Source organism: Hippopotamus amphibius, chromosome 2 (assembly GCF_030028045.1).
Source record: "Hippopotamus amphibius kiboko isolate mHipAmp2 chromosome 2, mHipAmp2.hap2, whole genome shotgun sequence".
In the NCBI taxonomy this organism is placed as follows: Eukaryota; Metazoa; Chordata; class Mammalia; order Artiodactyla; family Hippopotamidae; genus Hippopotamus; species Hippopotamus amphibius.
In genome coordinates, this window is record NC_080187.1 from 196,752,676 (window position 1) to 196,780,333 (window position 27,658).

Genomic DNA, 27,658 nt, shown 5'->3' on the forward strand with positions numbered 1-27,658 from the left:
GTATAGAGGTTCCTTAAAAAACTAAAAATAGAGTTGCCATATGATCCAGCAATCCCACTTCTGGGCATATATCTAGAGAAAACTCTAACTTGAAGAGATACGTGTACCCCAAAGTTCATAGCAACACTATATACAATAGGCAAATCATGGAAGCAGCCCATATGTCCATTGACAGATGAATGGATAAAGAAAATGCAATACAAACATACAATGGAATACTACTCAGCCATAACAATGAATGAAATAGTGCCATTTGTAGCAACATGGATGGCCCTAGAGGTTATCATACTAAGTGAAGTAAGTCAGACAGAGAAAGCAAATATCATATGATATAATTTATAAGTGGAATCTAAAATATAATGCAAATGAACTTATTTATAAAACAAACACTCATAGACACAGAAAGCAAACTTATGGTTATCAAAGGGGAAAGGGGTTGGGGGAGAGGGATAAATTAGGAGTCTGGCATTAGCAGATAAAAACTACTATATATAAAATAGATAAACAACAAGGTCCTACTATATAGTACAGGGAACTATATTCAATACCCTATAACAAACCATAACAGACAAGAATATGAAAAAGAACATATGTGTGTGTGTGTATATATATATATATTTACTCACTTTGCTGTTCACCAGGAACTGACACAACATTGTAAATCAGCTATACTTTAATTGAAATTTTTCAAAAATAAAATTTTGAAATATATATCGTTTCTAAATTTGTATGCCTCAAATGACATCAGCACAACATATAAAGCAAAAATTGTCAGAAGTAAAAGCAAAAATCAAATCTACAGTTCTATTTGGAGATTACACTTCTTTCAGAAACTGATTGAAGAATCAAGCAAAAAATGTCATTAAGAGAAAAGACATTTCAACAACATGAATAACACAGAGATATTTCTCTATCCATCTATATCTATATCTGGTCACCCAGAGTTTCCACAAATTTTCATAGATATTGTTTACACACACACACACACACACACACACACACACACACACACACAATACCTATCTCAGTTTATAACCAGAAGTGAGAAAATACACATTGTTATCAGATGCATATAGTCGATTTACTAAAATAGCCTGATAGACCAAAAAGCACGTATAATGAGTTTTGAAAGATTGAAGCATATACTACATGTTCTTGGACCACTGTGGAGTTAAGCCAAAAATCAACTCTAAGAAGATAACTAGAAAGTCACCAGATAGGGAAATTAAGCAGATACTCTAGATCATTCATAAGTCAAGAAAGAAATCACAGTGTAAATCACACAATACTTTTAACTAAGTGATAAGATATGGCATGTCAAAACATATGGATTACAACTAAAACAGGAAATTAAGGAAAATTTATAGCTCTGATTCTATAAAGAGAAAGGAAAAGAGGATATAAAAATCAGTAACATAAGTTATGAGAAAAAGTGACCTGGAAGTAGAAAAAGAAAATAATCAACATGACCTGGAATAAAAAATAAAGTAGAAAATTTAAGGAGAATTAAGAAGCCAATTAAAAAGTATCTTTGAGAAGACTATAAAAATTCAAAAAGCCTTAGCAAGGCCAGTGAAAAAACATATGTCACAAATTAGCATTATCAGGAAAAGATATCACTGAAGATCCTACAAAGACAAAAAAATTATTAAGAGAGTTATGGTAGCACATTTAAAAGTTAGGCAAAATGTACAAATTACTTTAAAAAGGAAACTTATCAAGCTAGCATAGGAAAAAAAGATAAAATCTGAATGGGCCTATAACTATTTTAAAATTTGAATCCTTAAATAAAAATCATGTCACAATCAAAACTCCAGGCCCAGATGGCTCCAAATGGAATTCTTCCAACTGTTTAAGAAAGAATATCACCAGTGTTACACAAACTGTTCCAGAGAAGGCAGGAATACTTCTTAAATCCTTTTTGAGGTCAGCATATCCTCACTACTAAAACCTATTGAGAACATTACAAATAAGAATAATTACAGGCCAATTTCTCTCTGTACGTAGTTTAAAAAATAAATGAAATATTAGCCAATAGAGTTCAGTGGTCTGTAAAAATGCTAATATAATATGACCAAGGGGAATTTATTCCTGGAATATGAGATTAGTTAAACATCTTAAAAGGAATGAATGCAATTCACCACATTTAAACTATGAAGGAGAAGATTCCTACAATCATTACACTAAACATATAAGAATAATTAGATAAAAGAGAACATTAATTTATTCTAAAAATCTCTTATCAAGTTAGGAATAGAAGGGAACTCTCTTAATCTAATAAAAGACCTAGCCTTCAAAAAAAAAAAAAACTGTGCAAACATTCTTATGGATAAAATTTTGAAAACTTCCCCCTGAGATCAAGAATGACTGATTATATATATGTATAACTGAATCACTTTGCTCTGCAGTAAAAACTAATACAACATTGTAAGTCAACTATACATCAACAAAATAAATTTTTTTTAAAAAATGAGACCAATAACTCATAACATCACTTTTATTTAACATTGTGCTAGAAGTCCTAGGCAGTACAATAAGATGGGAAAGAGAAAAGTAGAATGATTGTAAAAGCATATAATGATGCTCTCAATATGTGTATATGACATAATTATACATCTAGAGAATCCAAAAGAAACTATAGGAAAACTAATAGAATCTAAAAAGTGAATGTAGTAAAGTTTATTGAATTTCTATATGATAGCCACAGTTAGAAAATTACATATAAACAATACTGTTTGAATGGCATTGAAACCATGATAAACACATGATTAAAGATGCGCTTGCCCTGTATTTAGGCAACTATAAAATATTACTGAGAGAATTACTTAAGATGAACCAAACAAAAATACACAATATTCCTAAAACGATGCGTTATTGTAAAGATGGCAGCCCTCCCCACATTGACTTATAGATTCAACGCAGTCCCATAAGGAATCCAGCAGCTAATTTTGTGCAGATTGACAGGTTCATTCAAAAAAATGTAGTACACAGAAATGCAGAGGGCTAAGACTAGCCACAGCAATCTTGAAGAGGAAGTAAAAAAGCTGGAGAACTGCACTACCAGTTATTAAGACTTATTCAAAAGCTATAGTTATTAACTGTATGATGTGCATGACAAATAGACCAATGAAACAGAATAGTCTGGAGACAAATCCACACATTGCTGTTACCTGATTTGCATCAAAGATGCCAACTCAAAGCAGTGGGGGAAAGGATGACCTTCTAAATAAATGGTGCTAGACAATTGTACATCCATATTGAAAAAAGAGCTTTGAAACTTTGACCATTCACAATACCTAATCACAGGTGGATTGCAGATCAAAAAAAGTTAAAGGTAAGCACCCAGGATCAGGAGCACCCATTACAGGAGATGAGTCAGTGTAGATGGAAGCCATATGGTAAAGCCCTGAGAAATGAGAGAATGGCACAATGGGGGACACAGCACACAGGATGTACATTTTACAGGTGCAGTGCCATGCAGTGCACCTTATGGATATATACACATACACATATATCCATATGGTGTACTGCATGGCATGTAGGACCTTAGTTCCCCAATCAGGGATTGAACCCATGAACTCATGCCCCTTGTAGCGGAAGCTCAGAGTCCTAACCACTGGACCACCAGGGAATTCTAAGAAAGGAATATATATGAGAAGTGAAACTAAAGGTCTTCAAGGCAAAACTAGAAAAAACAAATGAAAAAAGATTTTTGGTCCTGAATTACTGTCAGAGAAGAAAAGAGTAGTATTCACTGTCAATTATGTGCAAATGACATCTTTTATAGTATGTAATGCTATTAATTTTTTTCAGGTGGTTTGAACCTTTCGTCATGCAGTGGCTAGACGAAAATGAAGACGTGTCAATGGAGTTCCTTCATGGAGCCCTGGGAAGAGACAAAAAAGACGGAGTATGTTTAAATGGCTTTCAGATTGCGTATTGTCAAAATTCATTTACACTGCTCACTTTTAAGCTAGTGGGAATTGTTGGGTTTATTGCTATTAATTGAGGTTTATTTTAATCCTCTAGTTATCAAAATACAAGTAAAACAATTTTAAAAGCTGATAAGAACCCTAGGGAATTGCTTAAAAAAATCAGTCACCCTTTTGCCCCAGTATTCTTCACTCCTTGAATTGGTCTGAATCTACAGGTTCAGTGGGCTTATACAAAGCTCCTCTGTTGTTCTGGAACCTTTCCAGGGTTCCAAGATTAGGAACAGACACCCTCCCAATCCCTCTGGAGCAAATCAAATGTCTTGAGCCACAGTCAGCTTGCTAAACCATCCTAATGCATGTGGGGAATGAGAAATTGAAAGAACCAGTCCCTCAATTCAGTAATGGAGAAACTGATTAATAGCAACCTGCCCCTTGATGTTAGTTTTTGCTACACTTTCCGAAAAAGGGGATGAATGATTTTAAAATGAGCAAGCATTTTATTACTGGGAAATGAAAGTACATGATGCAGGAGAGTAAGCTGTTTTTGTGAAATAATGAAGATTCTTTCCACAGTCCCTCTAATGTATGCTTATGGAGATGGTTTCACCTCTCTCCCCTCAGTTTCAGCAGACATCTGATCATGCGCTCTTCTCTTGCTCCGTGGTTGATGTCTTTGCTCAGCTTAATCAGAGCTTTGAGATTATTAAGAAACTGGAATGCCCCAATCCTGAAGCATTATCTCACTTAATGAGAAGATTTGCAAAGGTAGGTTAAATGGAGTGAATCCTTTCTTCACTGGGACTATGGCATGTTGTTTTTTTCCTGCATAGAATCTGAAAAATGCTATTGTTTTGCAGCATTAGCCTTGTCTGACTACTCCCCCCATTTAATTTTCTAATCCCAGTAGAAATAGGCTGTTTCAGGTTTGTCATCTGACTTTCCTTTTGCCCTTCCTGTTTCTTAAGTATAGATTTATCATCTTAAAAAATCTATTTATTATTCACCTGAATGACTCAGTCGTTTGTAATTGAAGAGACTACCATGGGTGGCCAAGTTAATTTCCATTGCAGCTTTGTAGAAATAAATCTTGGAATTTCATATTCAAATAGCAAGTTTTTTTTTAATCAGTAGTACAGTTTTTTAAATCACTGTAGTACAATGAAAAGCATATTGAACTTGGAGTAATGAAAACTGAGTTCTAATTTCTCATCAACCAATAACTATAGTGTGAGTCTGAGCAGTTGCCTTGATTTTTATGAATTTAGTTTTCTTAGTTGATAAATTGATTTTGAGCAACCAGATTCCTAAGACCTCTTCCTCCTCTTATTGTCTAAGAAGGCTTGCAAAGTACTACTTTGCAAAAGTTTCAAGGAAAATATAAGAAATAAAAAATGCTGTCTCTACCCTTCAAATCTTAAAAAAATATATATATACACATATATAAATAATAATCAAGACCACATGACGTGAACTAATTGGAAGATGGCATGAAGAGGGACACAATTCAGTCTCAAGCAAATAGGAATCTACAGTAAGTTGAGCAGAAGGAAAACTAAGAGCTGAAATAGACAAAGGTTCCCTGGGAAAATGGGGCTCATTCAGCCTAAAAGGGTGACGTTACAAAATTATCATAAGCCACAGGAGCAGCAGGAACAAAACGAGAGGAAAAGCTGAGCATAACATGTGAAGAGCAGGGAGAAAATATCCTCCAGAAAAAAAAAAAGAGAAAGAAGATCCGTTCTGGGAGAAACAGTGAGGTAGTTTGGAAGAGTGAAGACGGGTCCAGATCTTAAAGAGCTCTGCCTCCCAGACTGAGAAGTTTAGACTTAATCTTTTGAACAATTTAAGAAACGGTGACCATTTGGAGATTTTGAATACGGGTAGCGATACGACAAATGTAGGGATGTAGGGTAAGGACCTACACAGTCCTATGGCTGATGACCCTAAGGATAAGCCTGGCTCCGTGGGTTGGACAATGGCAGAGGTCTCGGCTGCTTATTTGACAAGTGCTTACTGATTGCCTCACTTGCGCACTCTGCCAGCCACTTTGAGAGATGTAGTCATGAGTGAGCACAGTCTCTGACCTCAAGAAACTTATAACGAGATGGCCAAACCTATAAATAACTATGAAAAATTCAAATGCTGTAATCAGGGTATCTCAGAGGTTAAAAAAGGCCGTGTGTGTGTGTGTGTGTGTGTGTGTGTGTGTGTGTAATGTTAAAAAATAAGGAAAAGTCAAAGCTCAGTGAACTTGTATAATATTTAAGATGTGTTAATTTGCTAGGGTTGCCATAAATAAAATACTACAGAATGGTGGCATAATCAGTAGAGATTAATTTTCTCGCAGTTCTGGAAACTGTTGTATAAATCCAAGATCAACGTGTCAGCAGGTCTGGTTTCTTCTGAGGCCTCTCTCATGGCTCTGGCAGATGACTGTCTTCTTAGTGTGTCCTGACACAGTCTTTCCTCTGTGTACGTACACCCCTTGTGTTTCTATGTGTGTCTAAATTTTCTCTTCTTATAAACACACCAGTCATATTGGATTAGGGTTCACGCTAATGGCCTTATTTTAACTAAGTCACTTTTTGAAAGGCCCTCTCTCTGAATACAGTCATATTCTGAGATACTGGTTAGAGTTTCAATATATAAATTTCAAGGGGACACAACTTAGCCCATAAAGGATGTATACATTTAATATGCCACTGCTTTTAACCATGGACACAAACACAAGGGGAGATTACTTCATTTGCTTTATCACAAAAAAGGCTAAGTTTGAGATCCTTTATGAATGGGAGGCTTGAGCCCGACCCTGTCATTGGCTCTGGCTATTAGAAAAGTTTAAGCCTGGTTCACTGGCAGGTGGATTAGGAAAGGGCTTCTGGTAGGAAACAGCATCTTCATTAACTGTAGTAGGATAGTTTATGCTGAGGTAACAAGTAAATCAAGAAACTGTATGATTTAACACAACAAAGATCTACTTCCTGCTCCCTCAACATCAGCTATTCATTGGGCGACTCTATGGGGAACACTTTGTCAAAAATAAAGCCAAATGCTAATGAAAATGGTAAGGACAGACTTTAATCAGTAATAAACTATTGCAATGGGGAAGAGTCCAGACTGAACCAGGCTCAATTTTGATTTATATAGAGGTCACTGGACATTTTAGAGGGAGAATGCAGGAAGAGGAAGGACGCACGCAGGGGCTCAGTAGAGTCAGGGAAGTGAAAAATTACAAAAATCAGGAAGAGGGGGTTGGTACATGGGAAGCCCATCTGGGTTTGCTAACTGGTGCTTATGGAAGTTAGCCTCCTACCTTCCCACAGAGGCTGGGATACAGGGGTCCTTATCTTCAGGTGTTGGTTGGAACAAATGGTAAGTCTTTTGCATTTTCTCTGGCAGGCACTTTAAGGGGATGTAGGATCATCCCAGGGGTGTGGCCTTGAGCTTTCAGAAACTTTGCTACTGTTTTGTTCACGTCTTTATAAGCCGACACTGAGGCCTAGTAAGGAAGAGGACTCGGAAGAGCCTGGGTAGAGTTTGGTCAAGAGAGAATCTTTGCTGTGCTTCACCATTCTGTGACTCAGGAGTTCTAGCTTGAGAGATCCCACTGAAGAAAGAGCATAGGACTCACAGAGGGCTGATGAAACTACAGTTAGAAAGTTAGGCCTGTCTCGTAAAGAGTCTTGAAGGACAGGCAAAGTGGCTGAACTTCTTTAGTAGAAAATGAGGAGCCAGTGAAGGCTTTTAGGCAGACAAGCTGTCATCAGCCTAAACTGTATTAAAATATTTATCTATCATGAAATATTTTGAAATCCAGTCTTTATATCTGCTAACCTGAGACAAAAGTAACCTCCCAGTTTTAACGATGATAGCTGAAAATCATTTATTGGGACTTTCTTGGTAGTAGCTGATTCCAGTTTCCCAATATAGGGAAATCTGCAGTGAATTCTGCAGAATTATTCTAAAAAATTCTCAAAGTCTTTTCTTGACTAGCATCTGTGTTTTGGGTGACTGCCAAGAAAAGAATAAAACAGGGTCATTAGGAATAGTGTTTTTAAAAATATGTTACATGCTGTTCCTGGAACTCTGTAGTGGAAGCAGGATCAGATGAGCATTTCATAATCTCAGTTAATATATTTAGTAACATACTATCATAATTGCACATTTTACAAAAGTAGCTAGAATTCACCCTCAGAACAGTTGGGTAGCAGGTTATTTAAGGTAAGGACATGGAAGCACAGAGCAGAAGTAGAAGGAAAGCTGAACTAGGACTCTCTGAAGCTAGAAGTATAGAATTAGGCTCCACGTGTCACTGAGGAAATATGAGGTTTCATTGGCACAGTAAAATAATTTCAATGAAGTAAAGCATTTTTAACCCATGAAGATTCAAAGTAACCAATTACTATCACAGGGAGATGAATTATGACAAGGAATGAAAAATTTTTTCTGGGAAAATAGAAATTGGCAAAGTTCATTGAAAAGTAAATTCTATTTTATTTGATGATTCTGGAAATCATAAAAATAAAAATGGGACTTTGTGGTTAATATAATTAGCTATTTAACAGAAACTGCAGACTCCTGGAGTTTGTTTCATTTCACCAGCCATGACCATCGGTCTTGAAAACCCTACACTTCCTAGGATTGGGATCCTTGTATCAAAAGATGCTGAAATCATATTATCTTTCTGGGACTTCAGCTGATTTAAACCATACCCCAGAGAGAAGACACAATGATACCTGCATCATTTTAGAGGAGTTAGCATTGTTAACTGGATCTTAAAGGGATGATTCTTCTCATTAAGCAAATATATGACTGAATCAGGTACCAAACAGATGCTTCAAATTTCATAGCAGGTACATTCAGGAGCTGTGATGAGTGGTAAAATGTGGACATTGGTAGTGAATATTGCTATGGCTGTACTGCTGCTCTTGACAAGTATGGGTAGTTCAATTTAGAAAATAACTATGAATTAATGCTATATTCAGTACTACTTGAAAACAAATCAACAAATATTAATTGACTCCTGGCTACAAGCTGGCAATACTATGGTGAATGAGACACACATGTTCCTGTTCTCTGAGCACCTAATCCTAATTTTAAAGATAATAATGATAATTCATTGAGCACCTCTATGTGCTAACCACTTTACGTATATCATTTCACTTATTCTTTACAACTTCAAGAGATAGATAAGATTATTTTTCCTAATTTTTAAAATGACAGAACAAGCTCAGAAAGTTTAAACAATTCAAAGAAGACTAGAAATGGTATGAATGGAATGCTTTCAACCACCAAGCTATGCTACCTTCACATTCCAGTGTCATTACTTAAATACTTCATTCTTCTTGTCCTCTGTGTTGCTCTAATACTGTAAAGCTCCATGCATAAAATGTGACTGCAAAGATGGATTATGGACCAGGGTTCTTGTCTTTTTGATTGTAAGAGTAATACCCCTGGATGTACCTACCAGTAGTATTGACAGGATATTTAGCCTACTTCTACTGGTTTGGCATTAGCTCAGGAGACCATAATGGCTTTGTTTGAGTAGTTGATGGCCATCCCAACTCAATAGTACCAGAAGCTGCATGTCAATTCAGAGCAGACTGAAACTGGAAGATACTTTAGTCATCCTATCTGATCCTTTAAATACAGCAGAATCCTTTGCTTCACTGCTACGATCCTATTCGAATTTCATCTTATTTAATCTGGGGCTCCAGATTAAATTTTGCTGTATCTGTTAAAGAATTATCTACACCTCATGACTATCTCTTTGTATAAACTGTTTTATTATAGACCATGATGCAAACTGCCCCTATTAGGCTATCTGTTGCCTCTCTTTCTCTTTATCTCTATACTGTCCCCACTTCTGAATACCAACAGTCCACTGAAAAGAAAATCATGACCTAAGTTCACACACTGAGAAATCCTACCTTCAAGGTTAAGACCTTCCATCAACAGGTTCTCTCTGAAGAGTTACCTCCATCCTGCTGTACATTAGGTAGGACAATGGTTCTCAAACTTTCACTTGCATCAATACCACCTGGAGGCTTGTTAAAACATAAATTGCTGGGACCCAACCCCAGAAGTGATGACTCAGTAGGTCTGGGACTGGATCAGAGAATTTATATTTCCAACAAGTTCCCAGGTGATGTTTGTGATGCTGTTGGACACATGCCTGAGGTAGACATGTCTTAACTAACTACAGTGGAACCTTGAACAACACATGTTTGAACTGTGGGGGTCCACAGTTTTTAAATAGTAAATACTACAGTACTACACGATCTGTGGTTGGTTGAATCCAAGGAAATGGACAAACTTTGAGTACAGTAGGCTGACTATAAGTTATAAGTGGATTTGCCATTGTGTGGAGGGTTGGCGCCCCTAACACCTTGGTTGTTTAAGCTTCTACTGTATTCACTAGTATTTAATTAAAGAACTAATATCTGATAGTGATTTTACTTTGTTAAATAAATTAGAATGAATTTGCAGTTGCCCCTGAAATGTACATGAACACTTTCATTCAGGTGTACTTTGTATACTCACAAAGAAATGGATGTTGTTATAGCCAGTCTACTCACAACTCTTATGGGCACAAGGTCTTAAACTAAATACATCCTACATGGCTGAGCCCTTTTCCTTAAATGCAACCTATCCTGACTTGCTAGCCACTGGCATTGTAAGCTAGTGAGTGTGAGATCTTAGGATCAGTTGCCTCCCAGCAGGGATTCAAGGGACTAGGTTTTTCCTATGAAGTAGAGGCAAGACTTAGACCATGGGGAGACCTTGAGAATAATCAGAAATGGATGTCTGGATCCCCCTGCCCAAACTAAATCTCGAACAAGTGACAGTCTGAGTTGCAACAAGCTCCTAAAGTCAGGCTTTTGTTGGTTTTTGTTTTTGCAATATAGTGAAATGTTTCCTGCAGTTTACACTGTCATAAGAACCTGTAAATTGAGAGTAGTATTCATGTGTAGGAGTAAATCAGCACTCATTAGGTAAGTCCCAAAGTAATTTTCAACATTACGTCTAAAATAAAATTTGAACAGATGCATTTGGAAAATATTTTAGTCTGATCCGCTACCTGTTTTCCTAGATTGATTAGTCTGCTGCTTGATGATCTATTTTCCGAAGCCAATCTTCTATTTAAATTGATGCATATTATCACTTTACCTTGTACTTCCACAAACTATCGGTTTTCTTTCTGCCTGTTACCCCTAATTTCAGGTTTCAGGTTTTCATTGTGATTTTTAAAGTCTATAAAACAAGTTCAGGTTTGTAAATTAAACATCTCTCCTTTAGCTTAGCTCCTTGGACTGTCTCCCCAAGTTGATTTTGAGCCACAAAGAAAATTCAGGCAAATATGTAATACACAAAATAAAAGCTTTAGTGTTTTTGCTTTTCTGTGGAAAGAGACGGTCTATATATAGTGCTCTTGTTGCTTTCTCTCTTCTAAGAAAATCATGTCCACATTGGACTTATGATAATTCAAACTCTGTAAGTAACAGCAGTAGGATGGAAACTCATCAATACCTATTGAAGTAATTGAAATAAAATGCAACTAACAAAGTTTGTTCCTTTTCCCTTGTTTTGCATAATTAATAGAAACAGAGGGCATCTACAGTTTCAGGAAAATTTATTAAATGGAGAAGGAAAGTGTGGGATTAGGATGAAAGAGACAGAAAGAGGGGAAAGATTAGGCAACATTTTTAGCAAATTTTGAATCAATAAATAACTTACTAAATTAAAGATAAATGTATTAGTGTGATGCAACAAAAGCTGAAGTTCAGGTCTTAAGAGATGGTCTTTGTTATTAGTAAGGCTCCTTATAATAGAAGATTATTGAAAATATTTATTGCTAAGGAATATTCTGACCCTGCTCATAATGAGGTATTTAGAAACATTGCAGAAAGTTGAAAAAATAACTACCACAGGGAATTTTGTCATGGTAGGGGTGTGTGTGTGTGTCTGTGGTGTGTGTGTGTTGGGGGCAGTGGAGGCAGAACTAGAAACCATGAGGGATAATCAAAGCATAAATAATTTATTCGGGAAAAGAAAACAACATTAAAGGGCATTAGATAATAATTTCCAAGCATAGAGGAGGTTATCTCTGAGTATACACCTTCTGAGCATATACCTTCTGAGCATTTAGATAAGTTAGAAATGAAGAGTTTTGTGATGGAGCTGGTTGTATTAAAATGGAATGAATGCATGTGGAATATCTTCCAAATGTGCTCAGAAATATTACAAATGGTCATCTAAATGTAATAGTTTGAGATCCTTCTTTTGGCAAAGGTGTAGATGTAATCACTACTTATGTACTTCCTTCAGCTGAAAAAGACATTTAAAAAGTTTGACCAGTTAACATAACCTGGAGTGTGTGTGTGTGTGTGTGTTTGTGTGTGTGTGTGTGTGTGTGTAGACAGATATAGATGTAGAGATAGATAGAGATATATACATAGGTATAGATCTTTGCTTACCTGGATACATTTCGCAATGTTTTTTTCCTAGACCATCAATAAAGTTCTGCTTCAGTATGCTGCAATTGTATCGAGTGATTTCAGTTCATACTGTGATAAGGAAAATGTGGTAAGTAAAAATGTCTCTACTTTCAAGTATTCCTCAGTTGAGAACCACTTCTTCAAGCTATTAAGTAAGCAAAGGAAGTTGTTTTCTTTCTGTTTTCATACAGGATGATAGAAAATGGGGATCTCAAGAAATTGTTAGAAAACTTCCTAGTAGTCCTGAACTGGTACAAAATAGAATTCAGAGGAAGGTTGAGAGCATCTCAATGCCAGCCAGCTCCATGACAATAAGGAATAAGGCTCATATAAGCAATTGAAAACCCATGTCATTTTAAACACTGGGGCTGGAATCCAGGTGTTGAAAAATTGTTGTGTTAATGCCAACTTGTGTAGTTTTGGTACCAATACCAAAATGAGTATCATTTAGCCTTTCAGTTTTCAAATAAATTGAAAAGGATGGTTAATGTAAGGAGTAATGCTGCTTTATACTCTGAATTATTAATTTAGCCTTTTATTTTTTGGGTGATTGAGGAAATGTTGATAAAAATCTAAGCCAGTATTACAGATTATTAAAAGGAATAAAGACAAGAAAGATAACCTAAAGTAATTTGGAATATAATCAGTGTTATTTTATGCTGAAAGGTAATATCTATCCACCATATGTAATTTTAGGAGAAATATGTTGGTAACATTATAGGGATTTTTTTAAAAAGCAATGAAAAAACATTTTAAAAGTCAGTGCTAGATTTTTCAAGAGAAAAATCAGGGGTTTCCCCCCCCTCAAAAAATCAGTTCCTACTATCAGGCAAGTCTTAAAGAGAATTCTTGCTGAAACCTCATTGACCTCTTGCTGACAGCTCATTTAGATAAGTCAGTCCTAATGGTTCTTGAGGGTCCCAGAAGATGCTCCTTTCCCTTAAATGAAAATGCCAGAAATTTTATTAAAACTCCTGGGTATCTCAGGAGTGATTTCTAATTGCCATTGATTATAAATACTCTAATAGGCAAGATAGAGTACTTATTTATTGAAAGCATCTAGTTATAATTAAATTTATAATATTTGAAAAGTATTATTTTGAAAATCAAAACAGTGCCAGATAACTTCAGAAAAGATTCTGATTTACTAAGATAGCCAAATTGAAGATTTTGAAAGCTGGCTATGAGTTATCAAGGCTAATTCCTGTCATTCAGAAAGGAAAAATAGCCTTAAAAGGCCCCTGCAGACTTCTACTTTATGTTTTAACATTTATAGTATATTTTATTTTTTAAATGAGAAAATAATTATAAATCAGTGTTTATTTTATCATTCCCTGTATTTTTCTTTATATTTTATACTTTCCAAAATCAAATTTTTATAAAGGAAAAAAATCATTGAAATATTACAGCACAGAAACTTAATTTTCCTTCCTCAGTGCTTTTCTTTCCTAATTACTGATATCTTGACCAGTTTTAGACTGTCATTCAAATGCCAAGTATCATTTTAGCCTTTCCATAAAAGGATATCAGTTAGCTACTTAGTTTAAGCTTTCAGCTGAGATAAATTGAAGAAGTGCTTTTGTACATTTGTGTGTGTACATGTCACTGATCTTACAGATTTCTTTAAATGTCAAGAACATTGAAACGTTATTATTTTTTATTTTCTCTCTATATATGACAATATTCCTATTTCATCTGCAAACTGCTCTAGAAACTTGAAGGGGGACATCTTCTAAGAGATGACCATAGCCTTTGCTTCCCCAGGGGTCAGAATTAAAGATGACAGTTAAACAAAATGTCTGTGACAGAATAATTTTTTTTTTCCTTCTGTGACATTTTAAATTTGGAATGGGCCACAAGTTCTTAATCCATTCTTCCACACTCCGCATTATAGCGAAGCAACATTATCTAAATCAGAATTACTTCATTTATTTTTTAAATCTTTTTCAACTCAGAAACATAATTTGGTGGAATCTAAAAAAATACAACAATAAAATTTAAAAAAATAAAAAATAAATAAAAAAAAAAACACAACAAACCAATGAATATAACCAAAAAGAAGCCAACTCACAGATATAGAAAACAAAGCAGTGGGTACCTGTGGGGAGAGGGAAGGGAGGAGGGGCAATAGGGGGGTAGAGGATTAAGAGGTACAGAGTATCAGGTATAAAATAAGCTATAAGGATATATTGTACAACACAGGGAATGTAGCCAATATTTATAACAGCTGTTAATGGAGTATAACCTTTAAAAATTGGGAATCACTATACTATACACCTGTAACTCATATAATATTGTCCATCAACTATACTTCAATAAAAAAAAAAAGACATATACTTTGGTCATGTAGAAATGCCCATAGTCCGAACAGAACTAACTTTCATATTCATTGTACTTTAGATCCCTAGCTTTGTTCCAGGTTTAGAGCAAATGCAATACATTATGACATTTTTAGGGGAAAAGCCAAAATATACAAAGATTACAAAGTAACTTCTAACATAGGTTATTTTATCTAATTAAGCTCATCAACAAATGATGCTTCTAAATTAGGTTAATGTTCCCTTTACTGTGGGTATTTTTGTTTTTGTTTGCTTATTTTTCATTTGCCAGAGAAGTGTTTAAAGTAAAAGCTCTTCCCCAATTAGGTTTAAGGTGTAATTCAGTTCTCAGTAGTGATTTGATAAATTGATTCAATAAAATTGAAATATGAACACGTCAAGGTTAAGGAAGCTTAATCAAAGAGGAAAGTCTCATATTTATTTTTATCTCCCTCTGGATAACTGCATCTCTCTTTTTATATGTAGCCTTACCCAGGTCAATGGCGATCCATGTCTAGTGAGCCCAAGTGTCTTTGTTCATTGTTTCTTAGTAGCTCTTTTCCATTGGAAATTATTATATTAAGACGGCTTGGAGGTTGGTTTAATTTGTAAAGCTGGAACTAAAGTACTGTTACACATGTCAAAAAAAGAGGAGCTTGAATCCTGATACCAAACAACCATAAAAGAGTCTACCCAGCTAACTTAGACCCGTGGAAAGCAGGGTGATAAAACCTTTACCCATCTAACCTTCCTGCTTCTCATTAAGAGTCATGCTTGATTCTTTCCCCTCTGCAATGAAAAATAAAAACACCCCACTGACCCTATCCTCTAGTGGAAAAAGCTCTATTGGTTCAGTTTGTTGACATTGGGTCAAGATGCTGAAACCCTGAAACTTTGCTCATACATGCTACAGGAATAATTAGCCCTGGATCATCCCGGTGGCTCTCATCACAGCTGGCAATCCGAGTCATTTGTAGGAAATTGTGGTTCAGTTTACTGAACAGAAGCTATAGGAGATAAATCTCTGTATTAAAAAATAAAATATTTAAGTGCCTGGAATTAAGAGAAGTTCTAAATTGTTTTTGTAAATTGCAGTTAGGATGTGGTCACTTTAAGAGTCAAGTAGAAAGTTTTTCAAAGGTCAGTAATGTGGTTAAAACAATAATAAAATCTTTCCACTGATGAGCACTAACACCTCTCTGATGTCCTGGAAGTCCTTTGCAGGCCTCTCTCTGATGCATTATTGGCTTGTTTCCCAGCACCTTGGAAGGCATATTCATTTTCCTTTCTTTCACTCTTTTTTTTCCCTGATATGCTGGCTCTCCAGAATCAGTATGTAGCAAATATTAAATTATTCCATAACTATTCTGAATTCCATTATAGATTAATTTCTGCTATTCTGAGGACACATCTACTCCTTTCACAAAGCTTTACATCTTTATGTTATTGTTATATTTCTGCCTCCTTGGAAACACGTCAAGGAACATTTTTAAAGCATGTATTATGTGTGAGGCTCCGTGCAGTACTCTATGAGTAAGAGAAAGCAGAAGAAGACACAGCGGTACATACAGTGCATTTAAGGTCAGCTGGCAAGACAGTCAAAAGCAACCCAAATGTGAAGTTAAATAAAACAAATTTCGAATGACAAAAAGATACAATCTGGGAGGATGAAGGCCCTAACCTGAATGATGGATATGACTTGAATAGGTGAAGAGGTTCAAGTGTAAAGCCCACGTTCTAAGCCAAGCCACAGGAGTCTGGAAAGCACAGGTGCTGGGGGCTGGGGGGGCGGGGGGTGGAGATTAGCCTCTTGATGCTGAGAATTCATCATAATACAGTAGAGGGAGATGAGAAGAAAAACATGGTTTGGAGCTGTATAACTAAGGGCCTTGAATACAAAGTGTAGATTTTATCGATAGCCAGTGTTTGTTAAAGGTTTTTTTTTTTTTTTTGGGGGGGGGGGTGCATTTTTGAAATTCAGATGGTGTTTTAGCTTTTGAAACAATGAAATAATGGAATAATTTAAATTTCTTTTTCTTAAAGTAAATCTTTAAAAAACTGAACTTGGTTAATATACAAGTATAAAATGCCACAATGCTAAGAATAAAATAAACTCTAATAATAGGTCTCCAGTGGTTTATTGTCTAAGTATATTATTAAATTTCATTCCCCAAAGTGGTCATATTTTCCCTCTTCTAAACTGTTGAAAAAGTACAGTCTTAATATAGCATAATTCCTCTATTTGCCAAATAGAATAGGACTTCAGATAGGTGTATACTATCACATTGGAGATAAACTCATTCAATAATTTAACATATTTTTCGTCTTGTTTGCTTTATTTAAAGCCCTGTATATTGATGAACAATATTCAACAATTGCGGGTTCAGCTGGAAAAAATGTTTGAATCCATGGGAGGAAAAGAGGTGGGTATGTTTCTTTGCCTGCATTTGCCAAATATCTCCGTAGAGCTCATTAGCAGCCTATCTCTTGGCTATAGAAAGTGACATAATCCAGTTTTTACATGACTGAGCTAAAGAACAGGAAATGCTAAAAATCTAAAACACCATTAACAGCTAAGGTGATCGTTATCCACAACAGAATACTTCAGTCAATGCATTGGAAATGTGAATAGGAGGCGGGAGATGGTCAGCAGCCTTTGGTAGTGTGTATATATAGTCGTGTATCTGTGTCTATGCTAATGATCTGTAAAGTTCTGCAGTTACAGATGTCTTTTACCATACTGCGCAATGCCAACTTGATATCGATTTTCTTCTGCAGTGTGCTTTGTGGCACTCGTGGCTCTTGATGTATCGCTGGTTTACTTTTCACATCTCAAAAATCTCTGTCAAAACTGTGTTGTGCACTGTGTCTGTAATGTGTTGTGTCTTTGTCTAACATCTCTGACTTGCAATTCCATGAGCAGAAGAAGGAAGGAGAAAGATTCTTTTATGAGGTTTGTGATAGTAAGCATCTTATCCTTTACCTGGCTGTTTCCCCACCAAACCCAAAGACCATTGCACTTCCTACTTGTTCTCATTTGCTTGTTTGGATCCGGCAGACTGTGAAATACTAGCTGGGCACCTGCCTCCTTGAGCTGCCAGTCTTGTATTTCACAAACCAACATGAGCATCTGGGGAAATGAGGACTGGAGACAGTGCCACAAGGGAAGGTCATGCAGCCGTCATTCTCCCACCTCCACCCCCTCGGTAAAACGATCCAAAGGGCGGCTGGGATGAGGGGGATATTTCTGTTTGAGGTTTTATATATACTGTTCCTAATTATTGTGATAAGTGCGTGAGATGTATATAAAGCTAAGTTCTATTTCAAAGTCAAGATCCCATTCATTTCTACGTTGATAAGACTGAAAATGCTTCTTTTAAGATGGGACCTCTTCACACATATTTCTTTTAACCCCAAAGAGACATTTATACATTTTTCACACCGACGTCTTTTTCATTATTATCCAGCCTCAGTCTTTTGAAAGAAATGAACTTGCTATTTAGCATCCTACAAATGAGAAGCACCAGGATACGTGGGTGAAGTTGCAAATATGAACTCTTCTGAGCGGTGCTGCTGCTGCGATCTCAGTCTAGTTTGTATAAAATAAGGCTTCATTCCCCAAAGTGTGTTAATGGTTTGTGCACGGTTTGAGGGCATCAATTTCATTTTTAGAATTCTTTTGCTGAATTAGGTGTGCACAAGCAATTGGGGATCATAACTAGAGACTCCCTTTTTAATTTTAGTGGTTTTATATTCAGACTTTAAGTCCACTTACTGTCTTGAAAAGTAGTAAAGAAATTATTGATTTCTTGTGGGAAATTCTGTCTCCTTTTAGTGAATTTTAAAGACCACAAATCATTTGAGAATAGAGTTATATTGAAAATGCCACATTTCCAGCAATTTCTCCTAATGCTACTACTATATCATTACTATTTTGTGGTTGAACTCTAAGGTGAGTGATGTATTGCTGAGCTGAATGTTAACCAGACAAATTATGCCTGTATGTAAAGGAAACTGTGTGAGCCAAGCCACCCGCTAACCAAAAAAGCTGTGGGGCGGTGTGTTCACCAACCAAAATTGACTGCTTGTTTCAGATAAAATTGCCAATTTGAAATGTACAGGTTTTCTCATGATAAATTGAGTTGCAAATCTGTGACTACATCACAGAACTTTTCTTACTGGAGAAAATGATGGAGGATTAGCTGAGTTGGATGCCTTCTCCCTTTGTAATTCTTGCAACGCCAATTGCTAATTTAAACCCCTCATACATAATTTCAATGGAAAAATCAAACAAATGAAACAAATGTCTAGCTTCTAAAAACGGAATGTATTAGAGCGACAGCATTGACCTTAGCTCCTTTCTGTTCCTATATTTAAATTTTTCTTAATCTGTCCTGCTCTCTTTTTATGTTCTCCTGTCTCCCTCTCTATGCAGTTTCTTTTCTCTTATTCTTTTCCATTTTCATCTTGTCTTGTGTTGCTGAGAAAAAGCTTTATTAGGCAGGACCTGTCAGTATTGCATAGGGGGTGAAGAAATGTCAGGAGGAAGCTTGACTTGAACCCAAGTCTGAGTGTAACAGGCAGCCTCCCAGAGGGAAACAATCTTTATTAACACAGAATGCTGCGAGAGTTGCTGCTGCTCTGCTCAGCCTCCAGAATCTCAAAATAAAAGGCAGATTCCTTCCATTCTAGTCATCTATATGGCAGTATTTAAATGGGTTCCTTAACTTGGGGCTTTCATAAAGATGAAAAAGGATTTTATTGAGAATGACAAATCGCCCTTTGATAGGAAGTGTATATACAGCACTTAATATGGGTCTATTCGAATGGTCTTTAAGGATAGTACAACGTGTTTGTACTGTGGCCGATTCCCAGTTGTTTCCTCACAGTGGAACTGGTTATAAAACCTTGACTGGTATTGCTAAGGAAAACTTCCTAACCTAGATTTTATCCTTCTTCTAGGAGTTTCTTATTATTTTGTGCCCACCATCTGTACTAGCATGTGCACTCCTTGCTACACAAACCTAATTAGCAAATGATTGCTTGTGCATTTGCTCAAAATAGTTTTTGATGGCATGTGTCCCTTTGTTGGCTTCTAACAGTAGCATGGCTGGCCTCTCAGACCGTCTGCAAAGGGCTGGCTGCTTGCAGGCCTGGTTGCATGCTGCTGCAGTTCTCTGCCGCTTTGACCCAACCACTGTTGGGGCAGCTGCTCTTTCTTTGCAGGATCAGTCTCTTTTCCCTCTGGAAACAGCAAGAGTGTTTAAAACCTTTTTTTCTTCACTCTCTGTGTGGAGTCCAAGATGGAAACCTTGCCTAATGCTGTGACGGTCTTGGAGGTGATGCCATTGACAGAAGCTCCAATGACAGCTGCTTCACAGCTGTCCCTGTTAACAACTGCACACGCAGTAGCCTGTGGGCACATTCTCTTCCGATGCCCTGTTTTGAAAAAAGAATCAAAAGAGAAAAGCAAACCACTAAATTTCTTCGCCTGTAGTCTCTTTGCAACACACTTCCCTGTACATACAAATTAAGAGCATGTTTTGGCTTCACAACTCTGATTACTCTAGAAAATAAGAATTTTAAAAAGTCACATACACTATGAAGCAAAAGTAACCTTTAGAAATGAGGCCCAGGGTCTGTTTTTTAAAGAGCATCCCAGGTGATATTTTATGTTCATACAGTTTTAGGAATTTACTCAATTCCTAAATTTAGTAAAACAGATAAAGTAACCAAACTGTGGTATGGACTGACTTGAGCTAGAAGTTCAATTATTTACAACATAATCCTGATATGGTATTACTTGTCCCTTTGTAACACAGTAACGGCAAAATAATCATCAGGATGCCAGCTAATAATTTTCATGTATTGTTTAATGATTGTTTTATCATCCTATAATAGCTCAAATAGCTCAAAAGTAAAACAGATATATTTTGGTTTATATCATTTTACTAGCCTAATTATTTCATGAGTATAACTCAGCACATATCAACTCCAAATAACTACTTAGTCTATATTCATTTCTTCATAAAAACACATTACTACAGTCTACAGAAGCGACTTAGTTGTAGTTGCTTGATCAGCAATCTAAATTTTACAGGTACATGAAAAAGAAAATCAGGTAATCCAAAATTTAATTTCTTTCAGAAAGTCATAAGATATTGATTATAAACTTGCATTGTAGTAATTGATTTAGAAGAATTATGACTGAGCTGTGTAAGCAGAGCATGCATTACTCTTTCACAATATTGTGATGGTAAAATCATCTTGAATGGTAGAATCTATGAGTATCCATAGACCTGCTATCCTATTGACTGTACTTCAAATTCTAGAAGTTAGCCATTATTAAGACATTTAGGGGCAATGGGAAGGGGATATTTGCTTAGCTAAATTCTCTCATTCTGCTGACCACAGATCAGACCAAGCAGGTATAATAAGAACATTATTTTTATTGATATGTCCCAGAAGGCTTGAATCTATTGACTCATCTTACCTTGTAAACTTTCCTGAGCAGGGCCAGAAATCAGGAACATAACCCCACCTATCCTAAAAATATACGTATTTTAATGACCAACTTTATTATCTTTTGTTTCAGAGATGCATACTATATTGCTTTTCATTTTTTAATGATGAATTTGATGTGTCAATTAGAAACTGAATCTGACTGTCCAAAAGTGAATGCCATGTAGCTGATTGAAATTCACTGTAAAACTTACTAGCCATACAGCCTCAGTCTTCGGCTAAGCAACCTCTGACCAGAGAGGCCAGAAATTAACTTCTGTCATATTTTACTTAGCAATATCCTTTCAACTTTATACTTTCTGGGCTACAGGAGTTGAAGAATCACTGCTTTAAGGGAAGTAATACTTCCTTCCAGTAGTTTTTGAATTTTAGCAGGTATGAGAAACACCTAGAGAGCTGATTGCAACACACATTGCTGAATTCCATCCCGGATTCAGCTCAGTAGGGCTGGGGTTGGGCCTCATGATTTGCATTTCTAAGGAATTCCCATGTGATGCTGATGGGAGACCACGTTTGGAGAATTACTGCTCTTTGCTTTTAGGATAGTGACCAGATCATTAGGAAATGGCTCCGAAGACCCCTTTGCCTTATCTGTGCTTGACTCCTAACCCACCTACTAAATGTGTTTTGAATCTTGAGAACACATTGAATTTAATGTATTTGAATGGACCTTGAGACAGCATGCAATAGACAGGGAAGTATTAGGATTGAAGAATATAATAATCCCCAAATATAGCTGGCTAATTTGCAGTCTTATACAAATATCCAGCATTTTAAAACTCTGGACTTTTATACTTACATTTTAGATATAGTCTTATTACAGGAGGTGTTATAGTTGTAAAGAGGCTAAAAGCTTTATGTTCAGGTTTCTGATCTGTCTCACCTTTTCTCAGTGTAAATAGAGATATAACTCACTAGTTAATACGTTAATGAGAAGCCATCTGTGGTTTCTCTTTTCGAGTACAAAATAAATTACAAAATAAAATCATTAAACTATGTATTAGATGTCATTAGATAATAGACAATTTTAAATAGTGATATTATGCCTTCCTATTAGTTCTAAAACATTTCCTAAAGCAATTTACAAAGTTCTTTCCATTTAATTGAAGTGTCTATTGATGCCTACTTATATTTCTGTGGGTGACAGGAGTTGAGATAAAAAAAATGTTTAAAATACTTCTCTAGTCCTCAAGGAGCTCATAAGGAGGAGTAAGTCCTTGTAAAACAATAATTAGAGCAGCGTTTTCTTTTGGGCCCAGCGAAAGAGATTCTTAGAAGCTAAATCCTCCCTGTCCTGCCTGGACCACTTTAAGCACCTCTTCCCCTCGGAGCTGATTGCCTCAAGAAAAACAGAGATTAGATCTTGCTGAACATGAAGATAGAATTTACTCCTTCATTAATTCATTCAACAAATTAATGATTTGCTGAGCAAATCAATATTATGAGCTGTAAATTATGAGCTGTAAATTTTCCTAAACACCAGAGGTACAATAATTGCTAAAATGTAGACCCCACCCTCAAGGAACTTTGAATTTATTAAGGAAGTCAGAACTATAAAGAGGTGAGGTTTGTTGAGGGAACTCCCCCCTCAACAACTTCTAAACTTGAAAATACCTTTCAAGTGAGACTTGTGATTGTTATACCTTATCCTGCAATAATTCAAGGAATCGACTCAAACCTCTAGCCTCTTATTGTATAAATAAAGTTCCAAGGAGAGATGTATTTGTCTGAATTCAGTAAAAGTAAGCAGTTATTTCTAGGTTCTGGCAGCAGAAACAAAGAGAACGGAATGCTTAAGTGCATTGAAAGATATCGCCTGGTTTCTTTCTCCTCCTAACCATCTCTGCAATTAGAGCTAATAACTTGGACTTAATATAAAATTAAGGGAATAGTGAGCACCAAAAGGGCAAATCGCATTGAGGCGATTTAATAAATACGATTAAGATTCTAGCACTACTGACACAGAAAGCTCAGCTAACTGCTCAGCTGGTGATATTAAGAAAAGGTACTCCCTCGGAGGTGGAGAGGTTTCTGGGCAGATGATCTTTGTCCAAATGAAATTCAGAGCCAGGCAGGTGCTCCTTGTTAACCTCATTCCCCAGAGCATTCCCCAGAGATCACAGGGTCACTCCCATGCTACCAGGCATCTTTTTAAACTAACCTTCCTCTGAACCTTAAGAAAACTTCAGGAGAGAGAATGTAAGCCAGAGCCAGATGGGAGAGAAATAGAGTTTTACTATAACTGCCATTTTCTGTAATAGACCTATTTTATTGTTTTGTTGTGGACCCCCTACAATTGCTTATGCCTGCCTTAAAGACCATAAATCAATGCAGAAACTAGTAAAACTTACTTCTTTCATCCAGCCAATCCTCCCTCTTCTCCTGCTTGGCAGAGTGGCCATCAGGCACCTCATGCAGCTGGCTCACTGAGGGCACTCTGTCCCGAACCCCTGACGATCCACAGGTCCTCAATTCAGTTGATTGAGCAGACTCTATTCACACTGTTGAGCAGTGGAGAGATTCAGTAACGTGAACAGCTGAAAGGCAAAGACAGAGTAAGACCGGGCCAAAAAAGCAGTTTTTACAGAATAAGTTCTGAACATAAATTTTGTGTCTCATTTCTTCTTTTCCTGACCTCACTACTCTGTCCAGTTTCATAGTTAGTCAGCCAATAGGTGGAGCTAATAAGCCCACAGTTCCCTCCCAGTCAAGTTATTGTACTTGTTTGTCTTTTTTATGACCATTTGCAGAAGAGAATTTCTTAAAAGAATAGTTTCTTAGATCACTGCTTTTCAATCCTAATGTGGCCTCCAAATGTGTCATGTGACATGACATCATCCAGACCTTGGTTTTCCCCACCAGTAAGAGAGAAAGAATTGAACTATAGAATTTCTGAATTTCCTTCTAGTCTAAAAATGTATGGTTACAAGGACAAGAACCTTGTTAGTAATCCACAGAGTATAAGGTTAATGTATGTATTGTAGGTGAAAAGGAAAAAAAATGAGAGAAAAGAATGTCGTGTCACTCATATATGGCTTGAAGGTATTTTTTTAAAGTGCAGAGAAATAAAAATAGAAAAACTCATAATGTGCCATATATTCACTGACTCAAAACTACATTGAATGGATTATAAAAGATAAGGTGTTTTCCCCTCCAGTTGTCTAGTCTGAAGAACCTAATTTAACATAAAGACATTTAGCTGATCTGAAGCACAATGAAAGTTGGATTTACTGCATACTCTCCTTAATTAGGATGAGGGACAGCTACTGATGTTCTTCCGCTTTTTGAAAACAAGAAGGAGTATGAATTTATATAACTGATACCTCTAGCATAACAGTTCATTCATATCTGAATGGCACAAAAAATGTTATAGTCTACCTCTGAAAATGATCCTATAAGTTCTTAGGAGGTTCTCTCATAAGAGGATTTAAAAAAAAAACTAAAAAAAGAGTTGCATTGGTAGATCTGGGGCATTTTTTTTTGCAATAGAGAGGACCATGCGTTCTCTCATTTCTGGCAACATACCGTAGTATCTATGCTGAATGCTGTAGCTCTACAAAGTGATTTAGGGCATTTCAAGGAGAGTAACTTCCTGCTGGATTCACTAGGGAATTTTCACTGATTTCTCAATCATCTATTTTAAGTTAAGCTAGGTACTTTAGGGTACATAAATTCTGGTCAAATAGAAGGGTTCGAGAGAAGTGTCCTCTTCAAACTAAAAGAATAGCAAGAGCCCAGATAAGACTGTAAGAAATTAGTTGACGCACTTCCCTGGTTGAAGGTCAGCTAGAGGTGTCAGCAGGTGCCATGATCAGATTTGGGCTTTATTAAAACAACTCTAGGAACAGTTAATAGGTTAGAAAATAAGCGGGAAAACAGCAAACAACACAACCAGGAGATGATTGCAGTATAGCCTGGATGAGAAAAATTCTGCATCAGAAAATGAAGAAGATAGGACAGATGGAGAAACATAAATATCATCAGTCCTATTTGGTATACAAGTAAATACGGAAGTAAGAGAGCAGAGGCAAAGATGACTTTCATAGTTCTGGCTTAAATAATTGTATGCTATCAATCAAATCAGAGACAATAAGAAGAGAAATAAAAGTTGGGCAGGCAACAAGTTCACTTTTTGATAGGTTGAGCTTGAGGTCATCAAAGTGGAAAAGGCCAGTATTAGATGGGAATATAGACCTGGGGCTCAGGCATCCTGTTAAAGCTGTAGGTGATGATTCAGAGGTCATTAGCAGAGAGGTGGGAGTTGAAGCCATAGGCATAAATGAGATTGTTCAAGAAGGGAACATAGAGTGGAAAAAAAAAAGGAAGACTAAGAAGGAAAAATTGAGGACATTAATATCTAAGGAGTATACAGAGGAAGAGAAGTCAACCAAAGAGACAGACACATCATAGGCAGAAAAAGAGAAGATCTAGGGGAAAGTAGCTTCTAGAGAATTAAGGAATTAAAAAGCTAGAGAAAGAATAAACAACAGCGTGAATGCAGTCTGCATAGGATAAATGAAGTCATTGGACTTAGCCATTAAAAGATTATTGGTGACTGATATGTGAACATTGCAGTGGAATATCCAGAGCAGAAACCATACTATAAAGGATTAATAAATATTTAAGAGATAAGAAGGCAACAAATTTTACACTTATGTTGTGAGCAGTTTGAAGGTCAAGAGAAGAAAAGATGTTAGCAAGATGTCATTGAGAAAGTAGTTACAAATAAGTTGGACTTTTATAATTTGTTTACTTTTCATGTTAACAAATACTATTTGAGTATAAATGCTATTGGGGTAATAAAAATAATGATGGAAGAATCGAAGATAGACAGGGATATTTAATGGGACAAAATCCAAAAGAAGAAACTAAGAGCTCAAGTTGAAGGACATTTTACTTGGAAGTGAGGCTTTCTTTTTCTTTCTTCTTTTTTTTTTTTTCTTAGTATGGAAATAGTGGTGAAGTTTGCATTTACCCAAGGATTTTCTGAAAAAAAAAATCTTGAAGAGGGTGTGAAACCCACCAGACTTATGACCAAATTTTGGACGCTGTAAAGATAAGGGGCAGGGGACCTTCGTAATCTACACTTCTTTAGATGAACAAATAATAGAACCCTGATGAGCTGAACATGAGCAAGGACAGCCTAGTAGCCTGTAGAAAAAACAGAGGAAATGAGATGGTAATGAACGCTGTGGAAAAGGAATACAATTCACACTATAGGCCCTTAACTCCTTCCTTGGGAAGTCTTTTTATTTTTCAGTAGTTTGTATTGAACTATCTAAAAGAGTTTAAATTTCACTTTCCAACCCACTGGTTGTATCTTTAGCAAGAACTTGATGGTTGGTTTAACAGTGACAGTTATAGGAGGTTGAAATAACATATATTCCCTTTAGGTCACTTACGGAAAGAATTTATGCTGGGGAAAAAATCTAGTGGGGATACAGTAACAGTATTTTTGGAACCAAACAAATATCAGGACATAAACTGACATGGTCTGGCAATGAGACAGAAACTTGCAATCAGGACTAACTTGGTAGCTCCAGAATATATGGTTGCTAAGGAATGAAAGATTTCAAATGCAAAAGTATTCTGTTAATAGTCACTGCAAAGGTATCAGTCTTAGGAGAAGGCGTGCTCTGGGTATCAGGATTTCCTTTGAGGCAATCGCCTCACACTTCTTCCTGCCCTCACCTTCCTCAAATATTTGGTAAATGCCTAGGCTTACAGGGACAGACATGCAGGAGAGAAAGTTAAGTAAGAGAGAGATTAGTGGAAGAGATAAATTTATAGGAGAACAATTAAGAGTGTTGTAGAGACAGCAATAGTGCACAGCAGAGTTAGTGCAGAAACTAGAGCCACTGACTGCCTGGGGTGAGTGACATCTGGAGCCAGATTTGCAAAAAGAGGTCATAGTGAATTGTCTTTTAAAGGAAAAGTAGGAGTGAGCCTCGAGAACAAAGAACTTTGAAGATATCTTGCCTTCTAGCTATCTCTTCCAGAAAAGTCATTCATATTACCACAGCTCAATGGTGTAAAATATCTCAGTGGTGTAAAAACTCAGGTCCTACCTATACCTCACTATGGTTCACTCTGATCTCTAGAACCACACTTTACCCAGCCAAGATTTTGGAATTCCCAAACTTTTTATAGAGTTTAGATAAAACCTGTTTTGCAAGCTTTACTATAAATTCAGAATTTGACCCAGTATTTTAAAATTTTCATGGAGTATATTCCTCTTTACATGCAGTCACTTAATGTTTTATTTTTTGCCAGCCAAGTTGTTCAGGTACACCTGCTAATACAGTTTCCAGTTTAAAATAAATGTATTAACTGTGACTTTTGAATGCTTGAAATTTTTTTCTTTCTCTTTTTGATTTTAATAACT

The 27,658-nt window shown here is 36.3% G+C and overlaps 1 protein-coding gene across 3 annotated transcripts in view; it reads left to right on the top strand.

Annotated features, from left to right (window-relative positions):
- The window catches only part of UNC13C (unc-13 homolog C), a 620,639-nt gene that overhangs the window by 502,461 nt on the left and 90,520 nt on the right, over positions 1 to 27,658 (top strand). For all 3 annotated transcript variants that reach the window (XM_057724491.1, XM_057724492.1, XM_057724493.1), the window contains 4 exons: positions 3,814 to 3,910; positions 4,557 to 4,700; positions 12,444 to 12,521; positions 17,097 to 17,174. In XM_057724491.1, coding sequence (XP_057580474.1) covers positions 3,814 to 3,910; positions 4,557 to 4,700; positions 12,444 to 12,521; positions 17,097 to 17,174 — 397 coding nt within the window. The remainder of the gene's footprint in view (positions 1 to 3,813; positions 3,911 to 4,556; positions 4,701 to 12,443; positions 12,522 to 17,096; positions 17,175 to 27,658) is intronic.